The 22146-nt window shown below is 48.8% G+C and overlaps 2 protein-coding genes across 2 annotated transcripts in view; one reads left to right on the top strand and one right to left on the bottom strand.

Moving 5' to 3' along the window:
• The first annotated feature begins 7994 nt into the window (after window positions 1-7994).
• The window catches only part of Sstr4 (somatostatin receptor 4), a 154683-nt gene continuing 140531 nt past the window's right edge, over window positions 7995-22146 (top strand). The window contains exon 1 of the mRNA XM_055602592.1: window positions 7995-9426. Coding sequence (XP_055458567.1) covers window positions 8083-9237 — 1155 coding nt within the window. The 5' untranslated portion in view covers window positions 7995-8082 and the 3' untranslated portion in view covers window positions 9238-9426. The remainder of the gene's footprint in view (window positions 9427-22146) is intronic.
• On the bottom strand, window positions 16521-20216 carry Thbd (thrombomodulin). The gene has a single exon (XM_055602591.1). The coding sequence runs from the start codon at window positions 20059-20061 to the stop codon at window positions 18328-18330; it is 1734 nt and encodes a 577-aa protein (XP_055458566.1). The 5' UTR covers window positions 20062-20216; the 3' UTR covers window positions 16521-18327.

The following is a 22146-nucleotide window of genomic DNA, read 5'->3' as shown; positions in this document are numbered from 1 at the left end:
CAACTCAAAAACCAGAAAAGCAATTGTCAAAGTAATCCACCAGCATCAGGAGAGAGAGAGAGAGAGAGAGAGAGAGAGAGAGAGAGAGAGGCAACAGTAAGCAGGGGAGAGAGAGAGAGAAAGGCAACAGTAAGAAAAAACATTCTAGGTAGACTTTTCTATTGTGACATTATGTCAGATTTTTTTTTTTCTTTTCAGTACAGGGTTTTCCTTGTGTAACCTTGCTATCCTAGACCAGGTTGGCCTCAAACTCACAGAGATCTGCCTGCCTCTGCCTCTGCCTCCTCTCCTGAGTGCTGGGATTAAAGGTGTGTGCAACCACACCCGGCTCCTTTGGTGACTTTTTTTTAAAGATTTATTTATTAGTATTAGTATTATTAATTTATTATATATGCAATGTTCTGTCTCCATGCCAGAAGAGGGCACCAGATCTCATTATAGATGGTTGTGAGCCACTATGAGATTGCTGGGAATTGAACTCAGGACCTCTGGAAGAGCAGCCAGTGCTCTTAACCTCTGAGCCATCTCTCCATCCCTGATGACTTTCTCTATGTGAGTGACTTATAAGATTTCAAAGATGCCTAGTAGTAATGAGGACTTTGCCACTTGTGCAATCTGTACTGGTTGAAAGACGCTTCCCTGACCCTGTCTCTTTGTCCTCATCATACAAATCTCTGACTCTCCATTTAGCCACCCAAGGCAAGCAGACTCTGAAAAGTGGATATTCCACTTGGCTAAAGCTTGCTAAACTAGGCCTGGGGTTTGGATCCAATCTGAACAAAGCAGATTCACTTGCCTGCTCATCAGAACTTAGGCCTGAGGATACCTGCTTAAAACGTGATGAACCACTGAGAGGTAATACTTGGGGGTCAAGGTACCTCTAGCTAAGTGTAAATCCAGAGAGTTGCTGTGCAAGATGCAAACAGCAGGGGAATACAGAGAATGGTGGATGTCTTAGTTAGGGTTTCTATTGATGTAGTAAAACCCCATGAGCTAAAGAAACTAGGGGAGGGAGGGAGGGGCTTGTCCACCATCCAGGGAAGCTGGGCAGGAATCCAAAGACAGGTATTGATGCCTAGACTATGGAGGAGTGCAGCTTGCTTACTGCCTTATTGCTCATGGCTTGTTCAGTTTGCTTTCTTGTACAACTCACGACCAGTTGCACCAGGTGCCTGTACCACCTGCAACAGGCTGGACCCTCCCACATCAATCACCAGCAGAGAAAGTGCCCCCACGGGCTTGCCTACAGGCCAGGCTGGGCGGGGGCATTTTCTCAGTCATGGGTCCCTCTTCCCAAATGACTCTATCTTGTGTCAATTTAACAAAACATGAGATGGGCATAGTGGAGGTGAGCAGGGCAGTCTGAATGGGAGCCCCTCCCTCCACTTCAAAAGACTGAAACAAGAATCACAGAGGCCTCTACCATTTGACAGCGGGGATGAGGCTTCCATCTACTCTGCAGGTCTGGGAAAAGATGCTCAGAAGGTTCTACTATTTGACAGGGATGCAGGGCTCCCCTCTACCCCAGGAAGCAAGACATGATGTATAGAATCCTCTGCTATTTTACAGTGGCAGTGGAGTTTCCCTCCACCCCAGGATACCCTGAGAGACAATAATCTGGGGCCTATTATGCACCTGTTGCAACTGACCTACCAGCAACCTTTGTACCAAACCATCTTTTGAGAGATATCTGCATAGCAAGGATTCTAAGAAACAGAGATACGATCTCTGGAGTCAAAAGGACAATTTGCTATTTGAGAAGGATAATGAAGATAATATCCATTTTGTAGGGCAAAGGTTGGGCAGACTTGCTATCTGCCCTTAGAAGATTACGATCTCAAGTTTGGGGATTGCTCAAGGTTGATGTGTAGCAGTCTTCTAGAAGCCTTTGTAAGCTGTAGGGATTGAAGGGAGTGGGATAAGGGGCTCTGGATGCCCAGGAGGTCAGCTCTGCCCTGAGTAATATAGCCCTTGTTTTGTCCCCACTTTTGTTCAGCTGCCATGAAATTATGGTGACCTAAGCAATTATCCTTTTTGGAGGGCAAGCAGTCAAGTCAGCTTTTCACAGTTGCTGGCAGAGGTAAAAAATAGACTAGTGATTGAACTGCTAAATCGGGGGTGGCAGGGAGAATGGCAGGGTTGGGCACCAGAAAAGTTAAACTTCCACATCTGAGCTTCTTCAGCTACTAGGCAGAAGAACGGCAGAAACCTTACTGCATCTATTTTTAAACATGATCATTGCATCCTGAACACAGGAAAGGCAGCGTGTTCCACGCACTGCCTCCAACATCATCTGAATGAGAGAATCTGAGTTTCCAAAACTCACATAGTGCTGAAATCATTCTTCACACATCCCTGTAATTGTCTTCCTGGGGTTGTGGGAGGAGGACAGGAAAGAGTAACCCACGCCCTAGAACACACACACACACACACACACACACACACACACACACACACACACATCCTCTAAATCCACTGCCTGAGCTTGTGATCGTGAGTTTGAGATGATGAAGGTTCTGAATTCTGTGCTGAGCGTTTTTGTGTGTACTATGTATGTAAAGCCCTCTAAATAGGACAGATCACACAGTGTGGCGGACGTGTCTTTTATCATTATTATCATATTACCTCATTTGACAAGATAAGAACTCTGGAGTTCTTGGGATGAAAACAGGCAGAAAGAAGTCAGTGATGAACCAAAGTGCTTTAGACTTCATGCAACCAAAAGCACAACTAAACGCAGTGAAAGGAGAATGGCCACCACTTTTCACAGGAAAAAGTCAGCGGCAGCAGCTGAGTTGGCTGTTTTTCCAGGCTCACTGTTATCAAGCACTCTGGTTCCTCTCTAGCCCTCCATCCTCAGCACACTGGGCATCCCGGAGGTCACAGTCAAAGACAGCTACTGCAACTCCAAGCATCACAGTTCCATGAGAGCAAGGCTAAACTTTTCCTGGCAGTAGCCTCCTACAGATCGCCCACTTTCCTCCTTGGTCAGAGTGGGACCCCATGCCCACCTGCAATCAATGCCAGGTCCCAGGAAGGAAGCCAACGTAAGAATGGGGTTGTGAATGGGATATGAATGGGCTTGCCCAGGGCCACTCTTTGAGAGCCATTGCAATTATGGGTGTGGTAGCCCATATTTGTACTCTTAGAACTCAAGAGGCTCTGACAGGATCATTACAAGTTTGATGCTAGCCTGAGCTATATAGCAAAGAACTGTTCAAAACTAGCCTGAGCTATACAGTAAGAAATTGTTCAAAACAACAACAAAAGAGCCTTTCAAGCTCATATTTTCCATAATGTTGTTCAGAACCAAGACCCCTGCTTCAACCTGCCAACTATTCTGCTCTGTGTAAGAAGCTGTGAGGCCAGGCTGCCAGCAAGTAGAATCTTCAGGCTCCTCTGTCATACTGCCCACATGTCAAGTGAGGGGCTGCAGCTGGGCTTCCAGGGGTGGATGGCAGAACCCCTAGACTTTTGCAGCAAGCCTTATGACCTGGACATTTTTATTGACTAAGATTTCAGAAGGAAACCAGAAAGTTGAACCCTGCTCTTGTCCATGAGACTTATTTCAAAGCTGGATTTTCCCCAGAATTGGGAATAGTTGCAAGTACATGAGATAGGATCCAAATCTAAATGCAAAACTCATTTGCTTCATATAGACTTCATACATATAAAGGTAATATTATGCAATTTTTAAATTAAGTTTGTGCTTAGAACAGTCACAGGATGTGAAATTCCCTACTTCTGCTATGCCAGCACTCAAAAGTTTCACTTTTTAGAGCAAGCATTCAGATGTCACATTTGGAGTTAGGGATGCCTCCAGGAGGCTGAAAATGGCACTGAGTGTGAACACTGGGTCTATGGAGGTACTGTGTGATTCTGCTCCCCAGGACATCACTGCAGTTCCAGTGACATCGGAAGGCACTTTCTCCACCTGGGGGGGGGGGGGGGGGGGGGCAGGCTATGAATCATTTCTGAAGGTCTCAGATGCTTGGCAGGGGGTAAACCAGGCTTCTTGACCCAAACATCAGCAGAGCCGCTAACAGCAAAGCTGAGCAGATGAAAGCACTTCAGATCATTTTGCTCATCAGCCATTGACAGAAGCAGCTCTCGGGAGCAGGCCAAGCCTTCAATGGGTATTGTTATCTGAAAAGGGATCCTTAGGGCATCCCTGGACTATGGACTGGGCCCTGGAACATCTCCAGCTTTCACTTCTTTATATCTGAAAAGCCATTCTGGCAGGAAAAGAAGGGAAGGTGAGGCGGTCTCTCAATTCTAACAAGAAGTTTGCTAACAAGTGATACCCTCTTTCCCCTGTGTAATCCCTGAAACTGGACACTGGGAGCAGACTGAGGTCTACTATACCTGCGGGCAGACTTTTCTCCTCCCATCCCCTGCTTCTCAGCATGAACATTCCCCTAGGCCTCCTCTCCTGGTGGAGTAACAGATTGGCCAATTCCCCTTTCAGGTACTCAGTTAATGTGACGGAAGCTTTAACATGAATCTTGTTTCTCTGAAAACTGTTTTTCTGGGTTATTTGTTATAGTAACAAAAAGCTTGCTTACACGATGTCCAAGGTGCTAAACTACCAAATACCAGTGACACTAATAGTAATGGATGCATAGAGTTTCTCAGTGCCAGACATCTTTCATGTTGGAATTGTTGTGTTGTTGCTATCATGGTTAAGACCTCATGTACCCAGCTTGGCCTTGAAGCCACTATGTAGTACAGGTTGATTTTGAATTCTTGATACTCCTGCCTCTACCTACAGATGACGGGATTAGAGGTCTATGCCACAAGCTTCAAGTATGTCAACCTCCTTGGACCACACAGGAGCACACTGAGGAAAAGGTTAGGATGACGTCCATTAACAGGGGAAGGTGTGATGGCCCAGACAAATTGGATGACTTGGCTAAGGTCATTCACTGGTGCACAGTGAAACCAGGGCTTGGAGCAATGTAATGTCATATATATTCTAGAAATGCCCAGAATTTGAACAGGACTTACCTCTCTCCCAGGATCATCAGCAGAATCAAAACTTGAGTATTTGCTTCCAGACTTGAGGAACAAAGGCCATAGCAGACCTCACGTTCCTTTCTCGTGTCATTGTGGCCAAATGGCTGTCATAAACAGGTCACATTGGGAAAGATTTATTTTGACTTGATTTAAGGAATTTTAGTCCATAGTTCTTGTTTCACTGATTCTGTGTTGAGGCAAAATGGCATGGCAGCTGGTAAAGGCTACATGAAGTAAAGGCTACTCACCCCATGGTAGACAGGAAGCAAAGGGACAAGAAAAAACAAGGTTCGATTATGATCTTCAAAGACACATGCACACCACCACCACCATTGGGGCTAGAAAGAAGGATGACTGGTTAAGAACACTGGCTGCCTTTCCAGGGTACCCTGACTTCTATTCCCAGCACACAAATAACAGCTCACAACCATCTGCAATGCTTCTGCAAGGCATCAGGCAAACATGCCGCACCGGCACACATGCAAACAAACACACAAAAGCGTAAAATAATGAAGTTTTAAAACATTATAGACAGCCGGCCATTGTGGCACATGCCTTTTATACTAGAACTAAGGGAGGCAGAGGCAGATCTCTGTGAGCTTGAGGCCAGCCTGGTCCACAAAGCAAGTCCACACAGTCAAGGCTACACAGAGAAACCTTATCTTGAAAACACAAACAAACAAAAAATGAAGGACATGTCCCCAGGGACCTACTTCCTTCAGCTATGCTCTGCTTCTCAAAGTTCCCACTACCTGCAAAGAAATATTTCACATTCTTTCACAACAAACTCAGGTTTCCCAACTTCCTGGAGATTTGACCATTGTGACAGTGTTATACTGTGGGCAGGGCCTCTTGGCATCAACTAAATGTCATTTCACTACAAGTAACTTTTAAAAGACAAGATGGCACTACCATTCTCTGAACCTCACTCCTGACCCATGTTCAGCGCCTGAGACATAGGGGTATGGGGACAGAAAGTGCCAGGAATGAACCATTAAGGAAGAATTGGGAAGAATCCAAAAACTCACTGGAGATCAACAGGAAAGACTATTCTAGGAAGAGAGAGTGCTTGAACGCCCAATAGGTGAGGGGACAGCAGAGGAGGTGAGTCCCAAAACCCTTGATTTGGAACCAGAGGTGATCTGCAAAATGGTCATTTAAGAGTCTCTCCAGTCCAGCATTCTAGGGAAAGTACCATATGCCTCCTTCTCCTAAACATTAACCCTGCTTTTTCCCTTTCTGAGGGCACAGGTCCCTCCCATGGCATCAATGATAAGAATAGGACAAAAGAAAAAAGCAGATACATTTAAGGAGTGACCACAAAAGGGATGGGGCACTGTGTGGCCACATATCAGTCCATTTGGTTGAGCAAAGCCAGAGACCAGGTCAGAGGCCAACTCTTCTGTTGCCAAGTGACTAACTACATCTTTGTCGCTAACACAAGCCTAGATGGATAGCATGGGCAGAGTAAGGACCATCTCCGGTGGTCCTGAAGCATTTAGCTCCACCCCCTGTACAGCTCTCTCAGCCACATAGTGTAGGACCTGGGAGCTCCATCCCCCACCCCACCCCCAGGCCAGGGATTCACTCTACTTCCTGACATATGGATGTCAGATAAACTGAGTCATGCTCTTTAGGAGCAGCTCTCCTCTGAGGCCTTGTATTATGAGCTTAACCAGGGCTAAAGTGAAGGGCTACCTTCTGACAGACTAGCAGTGGATTGCTCTAGGGTTTGGAAGCAGGGGAAACCCAAGCTGGAAAGGCATCATTCCTGACCACCACCCTCCTCCCTAGGGACATGTGGCTGGACGCCTCCATGGCTGAGTGCAAAGTGAGAGTTCTCAGGCCTCTCCATCACTGTATTCTACTTGCTGTAAGCAGCTGGGGAAAGGAATTAGCTTTCTTTTTCTTTCCTTTTCCTTTCTTTCTTTTATGTTTTTTTCATTTATTTATTTATTTATTTATTTATTTATTTATTTATTTTTGTCAAGAGAGGGGGAGTTCCAGGACAGCCAGGGCTACCCAAAGAAGCCCTGTGCTGAGATTACAGATTCCCACCACTACCAGCTGGAGAGCTTTATTTTTCTAACGTACACACATACAGACAGGCATACATATGTATATACATAATTATGAAAGGCAGGTGCATGCATGCCACAATGGGAAGTGGAGGTCAAATTTTCCTAGTTGTGGGTCCCAGGTTTTGAAGAAATTCAGATCTTCAGACTTTAGAGCAAGCACCTTTAATCCTGAGCCATGTCACCTGCCCTAGGTTAGTTTTCTTTTTTGAGAAGGGAGGAGTTGGGATTTTGGGTGTCTTTAGTTCTCTGAATACCTTTCCATTTCCTGAGGACCCTACTTGCATGCAGGGTGGGTGAGTGTTGCAGACAGAGAGGGAAAAGAGGGAGGGAGAAAGAGATCCAACACACACACACACACACCAGAACCCCACCTCTGCCTCTGAGGGACCTGGAATTCATCAAGATGTCCAAAGGGAGCTTCAGTTTCCTTCATCCCTGGACTGAGTTACAAGAAGATACAGAACTTTCTGAAAGCGGAAGGAGCAGGGAAAGGGTGTCAGGTGCTGGGTGATGGTTCTGTGTGCTCAGAGTAATCCGGGACACCGAGGATAGTTAGGAACCCAGAAAACTGCAGGTAGCGAGTGCAGACTAGTCGGATAGAACCTAACAGGAGAGGATTTGAAGGGCTGAGGGAGGCGTGATCTAGGGGCACGGTGGGACCCGGGGTCAAGTAGAGTTTCTGATTGCCCAGCGAAGATGGCAGCACGGCAGGGATGGTGCGGATAGGAAAAGCCCACGAATTGCCGAGAGAGCTCTGCGGGAGGAACAGACAGCACCTGAGGCCGGGCACGAGGAGGGAGGGGTGCGCGCAGGGCGAACGAGCTCCCGCAGCCGGGGGGCGCGCGGCAGCTCCGGGATTGGCGGGCGCTTCCCGGCCTCGCGCACTTCTTAGGCAGAGCGGCTGAGCGGAGCCGGCTGCCTGGTCCTTGGCTCAGCTCTCGGCTGCTCCACCGCGCTCGGCTGCCCGGGGTGGGCACCCGGAAGCATGAATGCGCCCGCAACTCTGCCCCCCGGGGGCGAGGACACCACCTGGACCCCAGGGATCAATGCCAGCCTGGCTCCGGAGGAGGAGGAGGATGCCGTGCGGTCCGACGGCTCGGGGACAGCGGGCATGCTCACTATCCAGTGTATCTATGCGCTCGTGTGCCTCGTGGGTCTGGTGGGCAACGCCCTGGTCATCTTCGTGATCCTACGCTATGCTAAGATGAAGACAGCCACCAACATCTACCTGCTCAACTTGGCCGTCGCCGACGAGCTCTTTATGCTCAGCGTGCCGTTCGTGGCCTCGGCGGCCGCCCTGCGTCACTGGCCCTTCGGGGCGGTGCTGTGCCGTGCAGTGCTTAGCGTGGATGGCCTTAACATGTTCACCAGTGTCTTCTGCCTCACCGTGCTCAGCGTGGACCGCTATGTGGCTGTGGTGCACCCTCTGCGTGCCGCCACCTACCGGCGGCCCAGCGTGGCCAAGCTAATCAACCTGGGAGTGTGGCTAGCGTCCTTGTTGGTCACCCTGCCCATCGCAGTCTTCGCTGACACCAGGCCGGCTCGTGGGGGTGAGGCCGTGGCGTGCAACCTGCACTGGCCTCACCCAGCCTGGTCTGCCGTCTTCGTGATCTATACTTTCTTGTTGGGCTTCCTGCTCCCGGTTCTGGCCATCGGACTGTGCTACCTGCTTATTGTGGGCAAGATGCGCGCAGTGGCCCTGCGGGCCGGCTGGCAGCAGCGGAGGCGCTCAGAGAAGAAGATCACGAGGCTCGTGCTGATGGTGGTGACCGTCTTTGTGCTGTGCTGGATGCCCTTCTACGTGGTGCAGCTTCTGAATCTTTTTGTCACCAGCCTCGATGCCACCGTCAACCATGTGTCCCTCATCCTCAGCTATGCCAACAGTTGTGCCAACCCTATTCTCTATGGCTTCCTCTCTGACAACTTTCGGCGCTCTTTCCAGCGGGTTCTGTGCCTGCGCTGCTGTCTCCTGGAAACGTCTGGAGGTGCCGAGGAAGAGCCTCTGGACTACTATGCCACTGCTCTCAAAAGCAGAGGGGGCGCAGGATGCATATGCCCTCCACTGCCCTGCCAGCAGGAGCCCATGCAAGCAGAACCTGGCTGCAAACAAGTCCCTTTCACCAAGACCACTACTTTTTGAAAACTAGTTCACCCTCCCTCGGCCCACCGGCAAGCAGGTCTGCACCACACTCTCAGCCCAGCAAATTCAAGAACAACTCCTATTTTCACTAAGCCAGCCCCTTTCAGCAGTGCGTGTGCTGTCTCCAGGAGCCTCAGGACCCCTGCTAGCTCCTCTCCTAGGACTGGCTCCAAGGACACCTCTATGGGGGTAGGAATGCTCTGGGAATTGGGCTAGAGTACCAGCCATTCCCGGACCTCTGGCAATGATTTGAGGGATGGGAAGCAGGAAGTGGTCAGAAAGGGATATCTACTCTTGTGTGACTTGTGACAGTGACTGCTTGGAAGAGCCCTGGGAGGGTGAGGTAGGCAGAGCCTGTGCCCTCTGCAGCCTAAAGCTATATGATAATGTATGTGGAGAGGCAGGGGAGAAGAGGCTGCCTCCAAGTGCTTTCCCTCCGTGTCTGTGTAAGACTCTCGTTGCTAAGCGAGATGTGTATGCAATAGCTGAGTGTGCTTGCTTTGTCGCCCTACAAGTGTCTCCCAGTTGTCAAGGGGCCAGGAGCAGACTTCCTGTGAATGTGAAAGGTTTTAGGAAACACGTTGTGGGAGTTGTTGCAAAGCATAAAACTTCTGGTCAGGAATTAAAAGGTAGAAAGGATAAAAATCTCATCCGCTGCAATTTTTTCCACCTCTTTCCCTGGCTACAGGAATACGAAACCTGAGTTATGCCATGAGGGGGAGGGTGTCAGGAAAAGACCAGAGAACTAGGTGGAGGGGAAACAGACTGTGTTTTGACATCAGATGCTGAGCACAGTGAAAGCCGCCCATGTGCTGGAATGTTAGCCACAGCTCCACTGATCTCTCCCCTGAGGAAGAGTCACAGACGGTAGGAGCTTTACTTTTGCTACAGAAGAGGAGGCTGCATCTGAGTGAGAAGTGGCTGACCACAGCCCAGATCAGTACAGCAAAAGATCCTGCTGAGTTCCACGGAACCACTGTTGGTGGTACTAGGATAATAAACCAAGAGGGGCAGGAGGAAACCCAGTGCTCAGCCAGGCAGTTCCCACAGCTGCCTGGCAGGGGAGAATGCTCTTTAAAAGAAAAGACCTGGGTCCTTCATCCGGGAAAATACAGTTCTGTGTCTTCTAGGATGAATTCTAGCTGTTGGAAGGCTAATGGGGATCCAGACTGGACCAAGAGGCAGGGAGGGGCCTGAGGGAATGCCCTGCCACCTTGTAGGTTACAGGGCGTCTCTGAGAGCCTGGGAGAAGCCGGAGGTGACCTTTTCTGGGCCACTTGCCCGGAGCCATGACTGTGTGACAGTAGCAGCTGCCTGGTATGTGGGAAATGGACAAGAAGGTTGAATTCTGGTCCCAGGCACAAAAGCCTTATAACTCATTCAGGCCAGGTCTTCAGAATTCTTGCCTGGAAAAACCAACAGGTCCTTGTAGTTTAGCAACTCTTTTGTTGATGCTACATTTTTGTTGTTTTGCTATTGTTGCTGTTGTTTGATCTCATGTTACACCAGCTAGCCATGAATTCACTCCACAGTAGCTGAGGATGACATTTAACTTCTGATCCTCCTACTTCCACCTCCTGAGTATTGAGGTTACAGTGTGCAGCATGATTCTTACCAAGTTAATCTTACCCCTCCCCTCTTTTTCTTTTTTTAAGACTGGAGATTCCAACTTCTTCACTAACAATAGAAAAGAGAAAGGCCCATGTTAAGGGTCTAGACATAGAACTGTTGGGTTCTTACCTTCTGAAATGGTCAGCCAACTAGCCTGATAGTGACAGTTGCTGTTGATCATGGGTGTCTCAGATGGTTAGGAAGAAGTGTGTGAAAGCCAACAGGGTCTGCTAATCAGAGAACTGCGTAGCCAGGTCTCTTCTGTATCACAGGCTATGGCTATGGGTTGAAAATCTCTAAGTCGAGCACCAACCTCTTTGACTCTACTAGCACGTATGCACACGTGTTCACACACATGCACGAACCATTCCTAACTTGTCATTACTTCCCACAGTCACCCTGGGCACCCAGAGCAAATTACTTTCATGTCTGTGGAGCTTATGTGTGTAAGAGTAACTTGTTGCAGGTTTTTTGAATTAAATTGTTTCTCTGTCCCTGGTGCCTGGCTGATGAATGTGCTTGTACTTCACTATTGGGAACTTTTGGACTTAGCAGTGGTTGCAGTAGACAAAGGTGTCAGGCTTTTGCCCTCGTTTGAGTGGATCTGGAGTTCTTGATTTTAATCTTTTAATGACTCACCCAGGCCCTAAGACATGCTTAGGGAATTAGTCTGGAAAAAGACTAATTCTTTTTTTTTTTTTAATGTAGGCTTTTAACAGGAATTAATGGTGTCTGAAGAGCCAGTAGCTTCAAGCTAGAGAAGCCACCAATGATAACAGAAAACATCAGATTTAGCCAGCCCATGAACAGAAATTTCAGCTCTCCAGACTCACTTTCCCACTGTTAATATATGTTCAAAGGGAGGTTTAGAGTTCCTAGCTCTTCTGCTTTGTTTTTGCTACCACAGGATCTGGACATGAATCCCAGCAAATTTGGACCTTGAAATCCTTGCCTGATAGGTTGTATGTGGTGAATCACTTCCGCTTCTCACTCTCTCATCCTAAGAACATGACAGTATAGCCTTAAATTCTGTGAGCACAGATGTCCGAATCCTAAGGCTGTGTTTGCTGAGACAACTCTACTGTGTTAGTTAGCACCATGCCCCAAATTCTGCTCTGTGGATCCATGTGCCCCAGGGAGGTTTATCAGTGACAGTACGCTAATGGTGTCTCTCAGTGATGCAACCGGCTTCCAGACACCCTGGTGAGTCTGCACAGTATGGAACTCGGAAATAATTGCCAAAGATGGCTATTAACCAGATAACAATAGAAACAAAAAGTATAATTCAATTCTAAGTTAAAATAATAATCATGCCATGGCTAGACACACAGCGTAATAGCAGACTGCTTGCTTAACATGTGCAAAGCCCTGGCTCTTGTATTTCCAGGAATGCACACACATACACACACACACACACACACACACACACACACACACACACACACAATCCGAAGAAGGAATTTGGCTCCCATGAGCTAATACAATAGAACCTGTCCTTCTTTTACAGCAGGTGTTCCTGGGACACTGAGGAGGAGGAAATAGGGTAGTTTGGAGGCTTCTGTGTGTGTTATTATCCAAATTGGCCTTTCTTCAGTCTTTTTGTGCAGGCAGTGATTTCTCTTCTTCCATTTGGATGAAAGCATCACTTGCATATGAGAAAACTCACCCTTTCCGTGTGTGCAGTTCTATAACTATTGATAAGCAATTACAATTCTGAAGTTGACACCCTAGTCAAGAGAGATCCTCTTTCTAGCCTCCTGGTTTTCTTTGTGATCAGAGGAGGATCACAAGGAAAACAGGAAGCATGTGAAGTTATGGTGAGGCTCTCCCTAAATCTTTTCCTCCCTTTAGGCCAGCCCTGGATTCCTCCCATTATCAGGAAGAAGAACTCAGCCCAGAGACCCAGGCAGCTGCTGCCTGCCCTTAAGTTCTAAACCTGGAGGAAGTGTTCTAAACTTCAGAAGCCTTCTGAACAAAGTGGGACTTTGAATAAGTCCCTGGGAAAGTTATGAATTCCCTATGGACTTTGTAACCTTTTGAACACTGGAGAAGGAGTGTGGCTTCCTTTCTGGCCAGGAACCCACGCTTTCTTCCCGGAAGAACAGTAAGAATATTTCTCTAGACTTTGTCTGCACTGGAGTCTGCCACTGCCTGCTAACTGCTGGCCTGAAGACAGCTTGCACAGGGTTTGTGTCACTCTGTTTCAGCTTCTTATTTAAGTAGCTTCCTGTGCTTGCCAAGGTCAGGAAACCTGAGTCTGACTCCAGCCCATCTGACCCCACCTCAATTTCTCTTGGTGTCAGTGCTAAATTTCTGCAGAACCTCTTTTAAGGAGGAGGGTGAAAACACTTATGGCAATTAATCATCTGGAAAGAATCTCAGCTGTTTGTGGTATACAGCTGGAAGGAGAGTAGGACAGAGAGTGAGATCAAAATAAGCATGTGAAAGAAACTAGATGAATGAGGGAAAGGCTAGCAGCAACTTCCACCAAAGCTGAGGTGTAACAAATACACCTCAGAATGGCCTTCTCCCAAGGTTCCAATCTTTGCGACATAATGTGGGCACCACTGAGTTACTGACCTTTCTCCCAGTTCTGATTCACTTCCTCCTCTGGCTGTGCTTTCTTCCTTAATAAACTCTTTCAGCTTCTACTTTTGTCTGTGCATCCCTGCCAGGTTTCTCGTTCTAGGATATAAAAATGTGAAAGTCCCATTGAATGCACATTGGGTTCCTGTATCTTCTAATATCATCCAAAAAATGTCTTAAAGTGGGAGGGCAGGGGCTACTGTTACGAGTGTAAGTGTCTGGATCTGTGGAAGGTGAGGTCTTGTGCTCAAGATAATTAAACCCAGACAAAGAAAGAAGAAAGCTGCAAAGCCCCCACCCACCTCCCACCGTGTCTCTTTGTCTCTCTAAACAAAAGCTCACCTTGCTCCACCAGCCAAGTGTTCTAGCAGTTGAGGCCTGAGTGGCAGAAGCCAAGGCTATGCTATTGACATGAGGCCACCAAAGGAGAAGCAGACAAGTGGTAGGATTCTGCCATCATCCTGCAACTTCCTATCACAACGGATTTCTTTCAGGCACAGGTTTAAAGACAAACACCCCTAGCCTATGGTCTGAGCAGCACAATTATCGGAAGGCCCAGCTTTGAGTCCTCATGCTCTTCTTGGGATCCCTGAAGCCCTCTGCAGTCTGACTCCCACCCCATTTCTTTTTTCTTTACCCCCTCCTTTGGTTTTTCAAGACATGATTTCTCTGTGTCGCCTTGGCTGTCCTGGACTCACTTTTTCTACCAAGATAACCTCAAAGTCACAGCAAACTGCCTGCCTCTGCCTCCCTGAGTGTTGGGATTACAGGTGTGCGCCACCGTGTCTGGCTCCCCATCCCATTTCAAGTAGACTTGAGGGGACACACTCCATGGGCTGTTTTGTGTTTTTCAATCACTTTCAAAAACAGGCTGAAAAGGATTTTGATTCTGTTAGAATATGATGTTAAAACAATATTTAGTTTTTCATGAGTGAGGAAATCAGTTGTTTGCTTATGCCTGAACCTGCTGACCAAGAAAAAAAGGAGGAAGGACCCACTTGAAGCAAAAAGGTAGTGCTGAGCCAGGCATTCATTATGGGGGGAAAAAAACAGATCTGGGTGTGACCTGTGTCATTCTATGAACTGTAGGCAAAGGTCAGAGGTCAGGAGATGCTTCTGGGTACCACCACAATGTGTTTTGTGTTCTTTGTAAATTTATTTTTCCTGACATCACAGTGTCACCCAAGAACAGGAACAGCATTAGGGATCCTGGCCTTGTCTACAGCACAGCATTACTCCCAGAGTCACCCACACAGGAGGCCTGAACCCTCTGGACTGGAATCATGTTTCTCCTTTAATCATCTGAAAGCATGTTCTCGATCTCTATGATGTCTTTGGAACAACTGATGTACAGAGATCTCTGTACCTCACCACACTGGTGAGACTTATTTGTAGAAAGTAAGCAAGAGCCCTTGAAACTTGGATTTCCTCGCTACTGTAAGGTCACTCTCACCTTTTAAACATCTCTCTCCTTAAACTGTAATGAGTACCCTGAAATTCCACCCCCCACAGCTCCCTCAGGGCCAACAGCACCTTTGCAAAGTGGCTGTGGACCCTTAAAGGTCACTCTTGCACTGCCTTGCATTTGCCTCCTGATATTCCCTATTCCAATGTAACCTTTTCTTTATTCATAGAAGCATCTATTACTGTAATGTCCCACAGGCTAACCATTATCAAGCATGTGCTATATTTCAGAAGCTGCCTGCTCATCTTTTTGCTCCTCACGCACCCACAGCAAGGCAGCACTGCTGGCTCCCTTTCAAAGATTAGAGGGTGCCTGTGGCAACATAAACCCAAGTATCAGGCTGGGGTCAGATCAAGGTGTCTGTGATAATCCCATCCCATGTCACCTCTGCTTGATGCCTACAGGACAAACTAAAAGTTTCTTTTTTTAGTGATATGTAAATAATCTAGAAGTTTCTATGCTCTTTCTGAACAATTTCTAATCCCACCATGCTGCTGATAAAACACCTGAGTGGCCTGTGGCACTAAGGCTATTCCCCCTTCCTCTGACCCCCAGAACCATCCACACTCACCTGTTTGGGCTCACCTTGCTTTTCATAGGTCACTAAGACACATGATGAAGCCTCCACCAGTGGAGACAAAGTTGAGGCAAAGTGCTTTGCAGCACAAGTCCCCCAAACCCGCATAAAAGCCTGACATGGTGGTATTCACCTGCCATCCAGTGCTAGAATGTGCGGGAGAAAGGCAAATCCTGAAGGACTCATCTACCTGAAGACAGTGAGATTCAGATTTAGTGAAAGGTCCTGTCACAATAAAATAATAAAATAAAATAAAATAAAATAAAATAAATGTAGAAGCAACTTAGGGAGACATTCTGTTGTTGATTTCTGACATCTGCAGGTGCCTAAAGCTATGAAAGCACATGCATTCAGCCATATCCCCAACACACACACACACACACACACACACACGTACACACAACTATAACACTTCAGGTCGACATTGAGAATCTCTTCCATACCTAGATGTCTAAAATTATCTGAATGTCTTACTTTGCTGTCTTTTCTCATGGCAATTTTCATGTGAAATTCAGACAGCAAAACCATTCCACAAAAAGGGCCCGAGAAACCAGTGTCCCAAAGACAGTGATTCCCCTCGTTGCCAGCAGAGATGAGGATAGTTTCTTGCCAGATGAAACGACACCTTGGCATTCAGAAACAATCCTTGAATTCGAGCCATAGACCCTCATGACAGCTGGAGTTTTACACTTCAGAGAATCAGCAATGTTGAAGCACACACGACCCTCAGCTGGAAAGCTAAAGGTGCCTCAGACCCGAGAGTGTGTCTGAAAACACAGACATGAGGCATCCTGTATAAAGTTGTTATGGTTACACAAATGAAATAAATGTCTGCACATACAGAGATAACATAAACTCTTTTTACCTGGACAATAACTTCCTCTTGGAAGACATTTGAAGTCAGAGATTGTGTTAGGAACAGGTGGTAGGGTGCAGGCCCGCCTTTACTGTATCTCCTGGAGTTTGCCTTGTTTGTGTGCATAAAATAAGCCTTAAAATTGAGGGGATTTGGGGGGGGGGAAGGAGAAGAGACACGCAACAGCACATTTTCATCTGTTTATTTTGTACATGTGACGTCATAAGCAAAGGCTTTGCCTGTGTTCCAGCTAAACTCCAATAAATAAATATGTACAAATATGCTGAGCTTACAAAACAATAACAAAAAACAAAAAAACAAAAAACATTCCTTCCAAAAGATACACATATGATACATTTGTTACTTACACTGATATATGAGTTCATTCCTACCTTAATTAAACCAAAATCCTTCTGGACCCTGTGTGGCAATATCTAGAGGTGTGTGTGTACCTGGTCATTTTATTTTACACAAGAAAACAAAGCTACGCAGTGAGAAATTCCTCAGTTTCTTGATAATAAATGGCCTAACATCATATGCTACTTATTATTAACCGGCATTTAATGTTCTCCAGAAGTTGAAAACTGTTTAGTCCTCAAATGACTGGACAATGTCCATGTGAAAGTTGTTAAAATGCAGCTTTTTCTGAACTGGTGCACGGGTGTATGGAGGGTTGGGGGTGGGGGTGTTAAGATTTTGCAATTCTAGCCAGATCCCAAGGGAGGTCCCAATTCTTGTATACAGGCCAGCGGCCAGAACTAGAAGGTCCCTCTATAGTAGAAGATATTGTTCAAGAGTCTCATTAAGACAAAATCTAGGCACCCACCTCCCCCACACACACACACACATACTCCATTACCAAGTTCCCATATCTCCCTAAGCAGCACATTGCTATTATTTTGGGACTAAAATTGGCAATCACAGTTAAGTGTAAGCTAGGCACAAAGCATTCAACTTAAAGATTTGCTGGAAGATGCTTCCATCTGTCAATTTCAGAGATGTCCAGCCTGAGGACCACATACATCCCTGGAAAGCTCTGAATGTAGCCCAATATGTCTGAAAATGGCAATGTCCTATTGCAATGTCAAAAAGTTGGACAAAGGATCATCTGAACATGTTCAATACTGTCAAAACTAGTAACACTAAAGGGGCCTTCATAAAATGCTTAACAATAATTACCTTTTGTCATTCTAAATCAAAACAACAGCAATAATAATAAAGCCCAGGCTCACCTTTTCAAAAATAAAAATGAAAACAAAACAAAACCCCTACCTCCCTGCCCTTAATTTCTGCGGCTTTCCAGCACTATTAACTAGTGTTCAGCTGTAGCATTTAACTTTTGTTAAAATTATTTTGACTGGAAACCTGACATTTCCTATTAAATTGCCAAAGCCAACGAAAAAGAAAACTTTCTGCTTTTAGTGTTTCTTTTCTGGTTCACATAAGAGTTCTGTCTGGAGAGAAGGGTGAAAGCAAAGTAAGGTCATGTTTGGGAATGAGAAATGGGAGAGGGAGAGTGTGGAAGGAGGGGAAGGAATGGAGGGGCAGAGAGCAAGGGTGGGGGCTGAGAGCTACAGGCTAAGGAAAACTGAAGGCAAGAAATGCTAAATACTTAAACAAATATAAATATCTGGGCCATCTCTGGTCTGTGGGGTCAAGATTTGCCTCCATGCCTACAGACCGTCAGCACCCACACATCCTGCACCCCGAGGTGAGGGCCTGGGGACACTCTGCGGACCGTTCTTCACTGGGTTTGCTACCTCTGCCCAGCGGTCCGGTATCAACTTGGAAGAAGCTGGGCTCTCCTGCTTCAAGGCCTCCCCACCCTCTCTTGTCTTGGGAGGATGGGGCAGGCTCTTCTCCCATCAGCATGTCAGCCAGGACGCTGTTAAATTTTCAGAGAGCGCAGCTGGGAGGCTGGGAGGAGAGGAGAGGTACGGAAGTGCAGAGCCAGGAAAGACAGAGGCAGCCTGGATCTGTGGAGCAAGGAGTCCTTCAGAACTTCTGCAGTGTCCGATCAGTCCTCACCTGCTGCAGCACTACCTCCTTGGCTGGGGACGCACACTTATACTCCAGCTCTGCCCGCGCTGCGCTCTGCTTCTTGCGCAGGTGACAGAGAAGCGCCAAAAGCGCTGCCACCAGGGACAGGCTGGCAATGGAAATGCCAATGAGCACGCCAGAATGCACTGGCCTTTCAGCCGGAGGACCTGTCGGAGAGCCTGGCGTCGGGCCGACTGGGGCCTCTCCAGAGCCTTCGTCCTCAATGTCTTCCTTAACAGGCTTGGGATCACAGTCCTGGCTAATCTGGCCAGCAAGGGCTGTGTTGGGCCCACAGATGCACTCGTAGGAGCCTGGAAGGTTTCGACACTCACTGGGGTGGCAGAGGCCTGAACTGCACTCATCGATGTCCTCGCACGTGACACCGTCGTCCAGGATGAAGCCTTCAGGGCATTGGCACGAGTCAGGAGTGTTCGGGTCACAGTCCGCCGGGCATGAACTTTCATTGCAGAACAATTCGCACCTGTGCGGCTCCTTGGGCTTGGGTGCGAAGCCCTCGGCACAGATGCAACGATACTCAGCGGCGCTCACCGGCTGGCACTGAAACTCGCAGTCATTTCCGAAGCACGGATCCGGGGGCTCCACGCACTCTCCATCCACCAACTCAAAGCCATCGTAGCAGAAACATTCGAAGCCGCCCTTGGTGTTGACGCAAAGCTGCGGGCATGGATTGGGCCCCTGCTGACAGTCATCCACGTCCTCGCAACTGTGTCCGTCGGCTGCCAACTGGTAGCCTGTCTCGCACATGCAGTAGTAAGAGCCTGTCACGTTAGGGTTGTTAACGCAAAAATGATCACAGAGGTCATTGCACGATTGCTCCACAGGTCTTGCGCATGAACGTCCATCGGCCTGCAGGTTGGTGTCGCTGGGACAGAGGCATCTGGGTCCGTCTGTGGTCTGGTTGCACAAGTACTCGCAGCCACCTTTCTCCACGCTGCAGTTCCAGGCTCCTGTCGCTTCCCGAACCCAGCGTCCCTCTGAAGTTCCGGGCGGAGCCCTGCATACCAGCTCCAAGCCAAGGGGCATCACCGCAACGGAGCTGCCTACTGGCAGCGTCTGAAAGTCCGCACCACTGACCCCAAACGGGGTGTTGTAGGTGCTAGAGATGTGCGCAGCCTCGGAATCTCGGGCATCCACCGCCAGAGGCCTGCAGGACGCTGTGAAGGCGAACTCGCAGAGGAAGCCGTCGGCCTGCGTCTCGCAGGGCTGCTCTTCCCAGGCCGGCTCGCCCGGTGCAGCCTCTGTTGCTACCGAGACGGTGACGCACAGCGGGCCGCAGAGTGGAGCCGCTGGGTCGTTGGGCCGCGCCCACCTGCTGTAACTTGTGTGGTTGTCTCCTGTAACCCACTGGAAGCCGCGCAGGGGTCCAACATGCAGCGGGTCGCCACAGCCCTGCGGGAGCTGTAAGCCGATCCAGGGGCGTGAGTCCATACTACTGTCGTCGCTCAGCAGAAGGGAAATGACATCGGCAGCCACCGAGGAGCGGACTGTCATTAGATGTCCTTGCAGGCTTTCGCAGGCCCGGCTGGCGGCGGAGAAGGTCACGGGGCCCTGGAAAAGCGCGAAGCACTCGTGCTCTATGCACTGACTGCCTTTGGACTGCAGCTCCGCTAATACGGAGATCCCCAGGCCAGCTGGAGCCAGCACACCCAGAAGGAGAACACCAAGCATGCTGTCCAGGGTGCAGCGTGCAACCTCCGCGGCGGAGAACGCTAGCCCTGCGACGGTGGCGCCCAGCCCCGGCAGGGGGGGGGGGGGGTTTACGACGCCTTTGGCGAGAGCAGCTAGCCTCTGTAGCAGCCTAGACGTTCCTAGCTAGGCTCGTAGTCCCCGCGAGGAAGCCTCTGACATCCACTCAGCTGAGGCTCCAGTTTATAAACGCGCGGCCCTCCCTCTTTGGACGTTCGGGAAAAGGAAGGAAGTGCCTGGTGGGAAGGGCTGATGCTGCATTCTCGGATTACTAGGTTCTCCCGACGCCTTGCGCCCGCCCTCCAGCCTGGGATCACCTCTGAGCTGGGCGTAAAACTTGGCCAAGGCGCTGGGAGGTCCTCGGGCGTGGCCCGCAGGCGCTACTAAAAAACAAAGCGGTGTCAGCAGGGCGACAGTTTCCACCCGGGACAAGCCGGTGTAGCCGGCGGGTAGCCTGTCTTTCAACACACACACCTACACACACCTTCCTCGTAGATAATACCAGACTTTGAAGGTTGGTCTGGTTGGTGGGGCAGGGAAAAAAAGAAAAAACAAAATAAGAAAACAACAACAACGGAGAGTCGGGGAGTCGGGGAGAGGGTGTGTCTGAAGCATGCACGAACTAGGAGAGGTTAGCAAACAGCAAGACAACGGTCAGAATTGATTGCTAGGAGGGCACGTTAGACCCACAACCCAGGATGACTGGCTGCAATGAGGACCTCGGAGGAGGCCAGGGAAATGACACCAGGGCAGCAAGAGATCTAATTGACCTAATAACCCCAAACTCTCCTCTCCTCTCCTCTCCACTCTGACGACTGGTCAGCTATCGCCAGCTCCTGGGCAAGTGTGGCCAAGACCAGACCCTCTCTGGTTCCTTGAGAAAGTCGAGTTCGGTTCTGGCTCAGAGATCACTGCCCTCGTTCCCAGTCCTGCAGAAGTCTGGGGAAGGCGTGTTGCGTTCCTTTGTTCTGGTTTTTGTTTTGTTTGTTTTGTTTCCCTCCAAGCCCACCTCACACCCCTGCGCGGAACTGCCTGGGGCCCTCCGCAAGGAGGCGATGTGAGCTACAATGGAGCCTACTTGGTTCCTTTTGAGGTGATCATTTCCATCATCATTTGAGAGCCTCAAAAAATAGAGGTGCCTACACATACCATTTGCTCACAAAAGGGCATTGAAGAGGCTGGGTTCTGTGGGCAGGATGCCGGGTAGCTAGCTGGGAGGGGCGGGTGGGACTCTGTCACTTAGGACTTTTAACTGCTTAAAGCACTCACTAAGAATGTGGAGGGCTGGGTCCAAATCAAAGCCTAGCCACCTCCCCCACACCTCCCCCATTCTCCCATCTCCACTCTCCGCCCCCCCAATGCCGCTACACTCACACATACACACACACACGCACACGCACACGCACACGCACGCACACGCCCGCGCGCGCGCGCCCCTAGCCTTCATCTCCACGGCTGTCACTTCCACCAAACTGCCAGGAGGCGGCGCTGTTAAACTCTAGACCAATTCAAGGACAGCGAAGCATTACAATTGCTGCAGCTCAGAGTGTGGGCTGCCCAGAGCTTAGCCTGCGGATAGGAAATTCGGCTGTGGAAAGCCCCGCATAGTTCCCACGGCTTACAAGTAAATCTAGCTTCGCTGGTCCAGTACAGCCCAGACTTTGGCCTCACGGGGGAAAACATGCACCGATGGACACGTGACCAAGAGTGTAGGGTAAAAGCACTGAGACTATAAAAAGAAGCAGGTGGGACAGCCTCCGTCTATTACCCATGCAGGACTCGGGCTCTGCCAACCAGAGCTTGGACCTGTAGCCCCATTGGCTGAACTTTTCTTTATTGGGTCAAAGCTGCCTCGATTCTCAGTGACGAAAACTACAGAGTTGCGAATGGATGCCAAACTTTTAAGTTCTGGGAATGAGTACAACTACATCCGGCATGGGTCCTGAGAAAGAGAAAAAAAAAAAAAAATGGCCAGGGATCAGACAGTGAGGATAGCCTTTGGAGACGGAGGCAGCTTTCTGGCGTCGGATGGGACCTCTAGGAACACTTTTCCAAAGCAGGTACATT

Source organism: Psammomys obesus, unplaced genomic scaffold (assembly GCF_907164565.1).
Source record: "Psammomys obesus unplaced genomic scaffold, mPsaObe1.curated_primary_1811, whole genome shotgun sequence".
Classification (NCBI taxonomy): Eukaryota; Metazoa; Chordata; class Mammalia; order Rodentia; family Muridae; genus Psammomys; species Psammomys obesus.
Note: the sequence above shows the minus strand (reverse complement) of the source record. Positions and strands in the feature narration are given on the sequence as shown.

Bases quoted from the DNA above. Each gene is read 5' to 3' on its own strand.
- Thbd (XM_055602591.1), bottom strand. From the start codon at position 20,061: ATGCTTGGTGTTCTCCTTCTGGGTGTGCTGGCTCCAGCTGGCCTGGGG.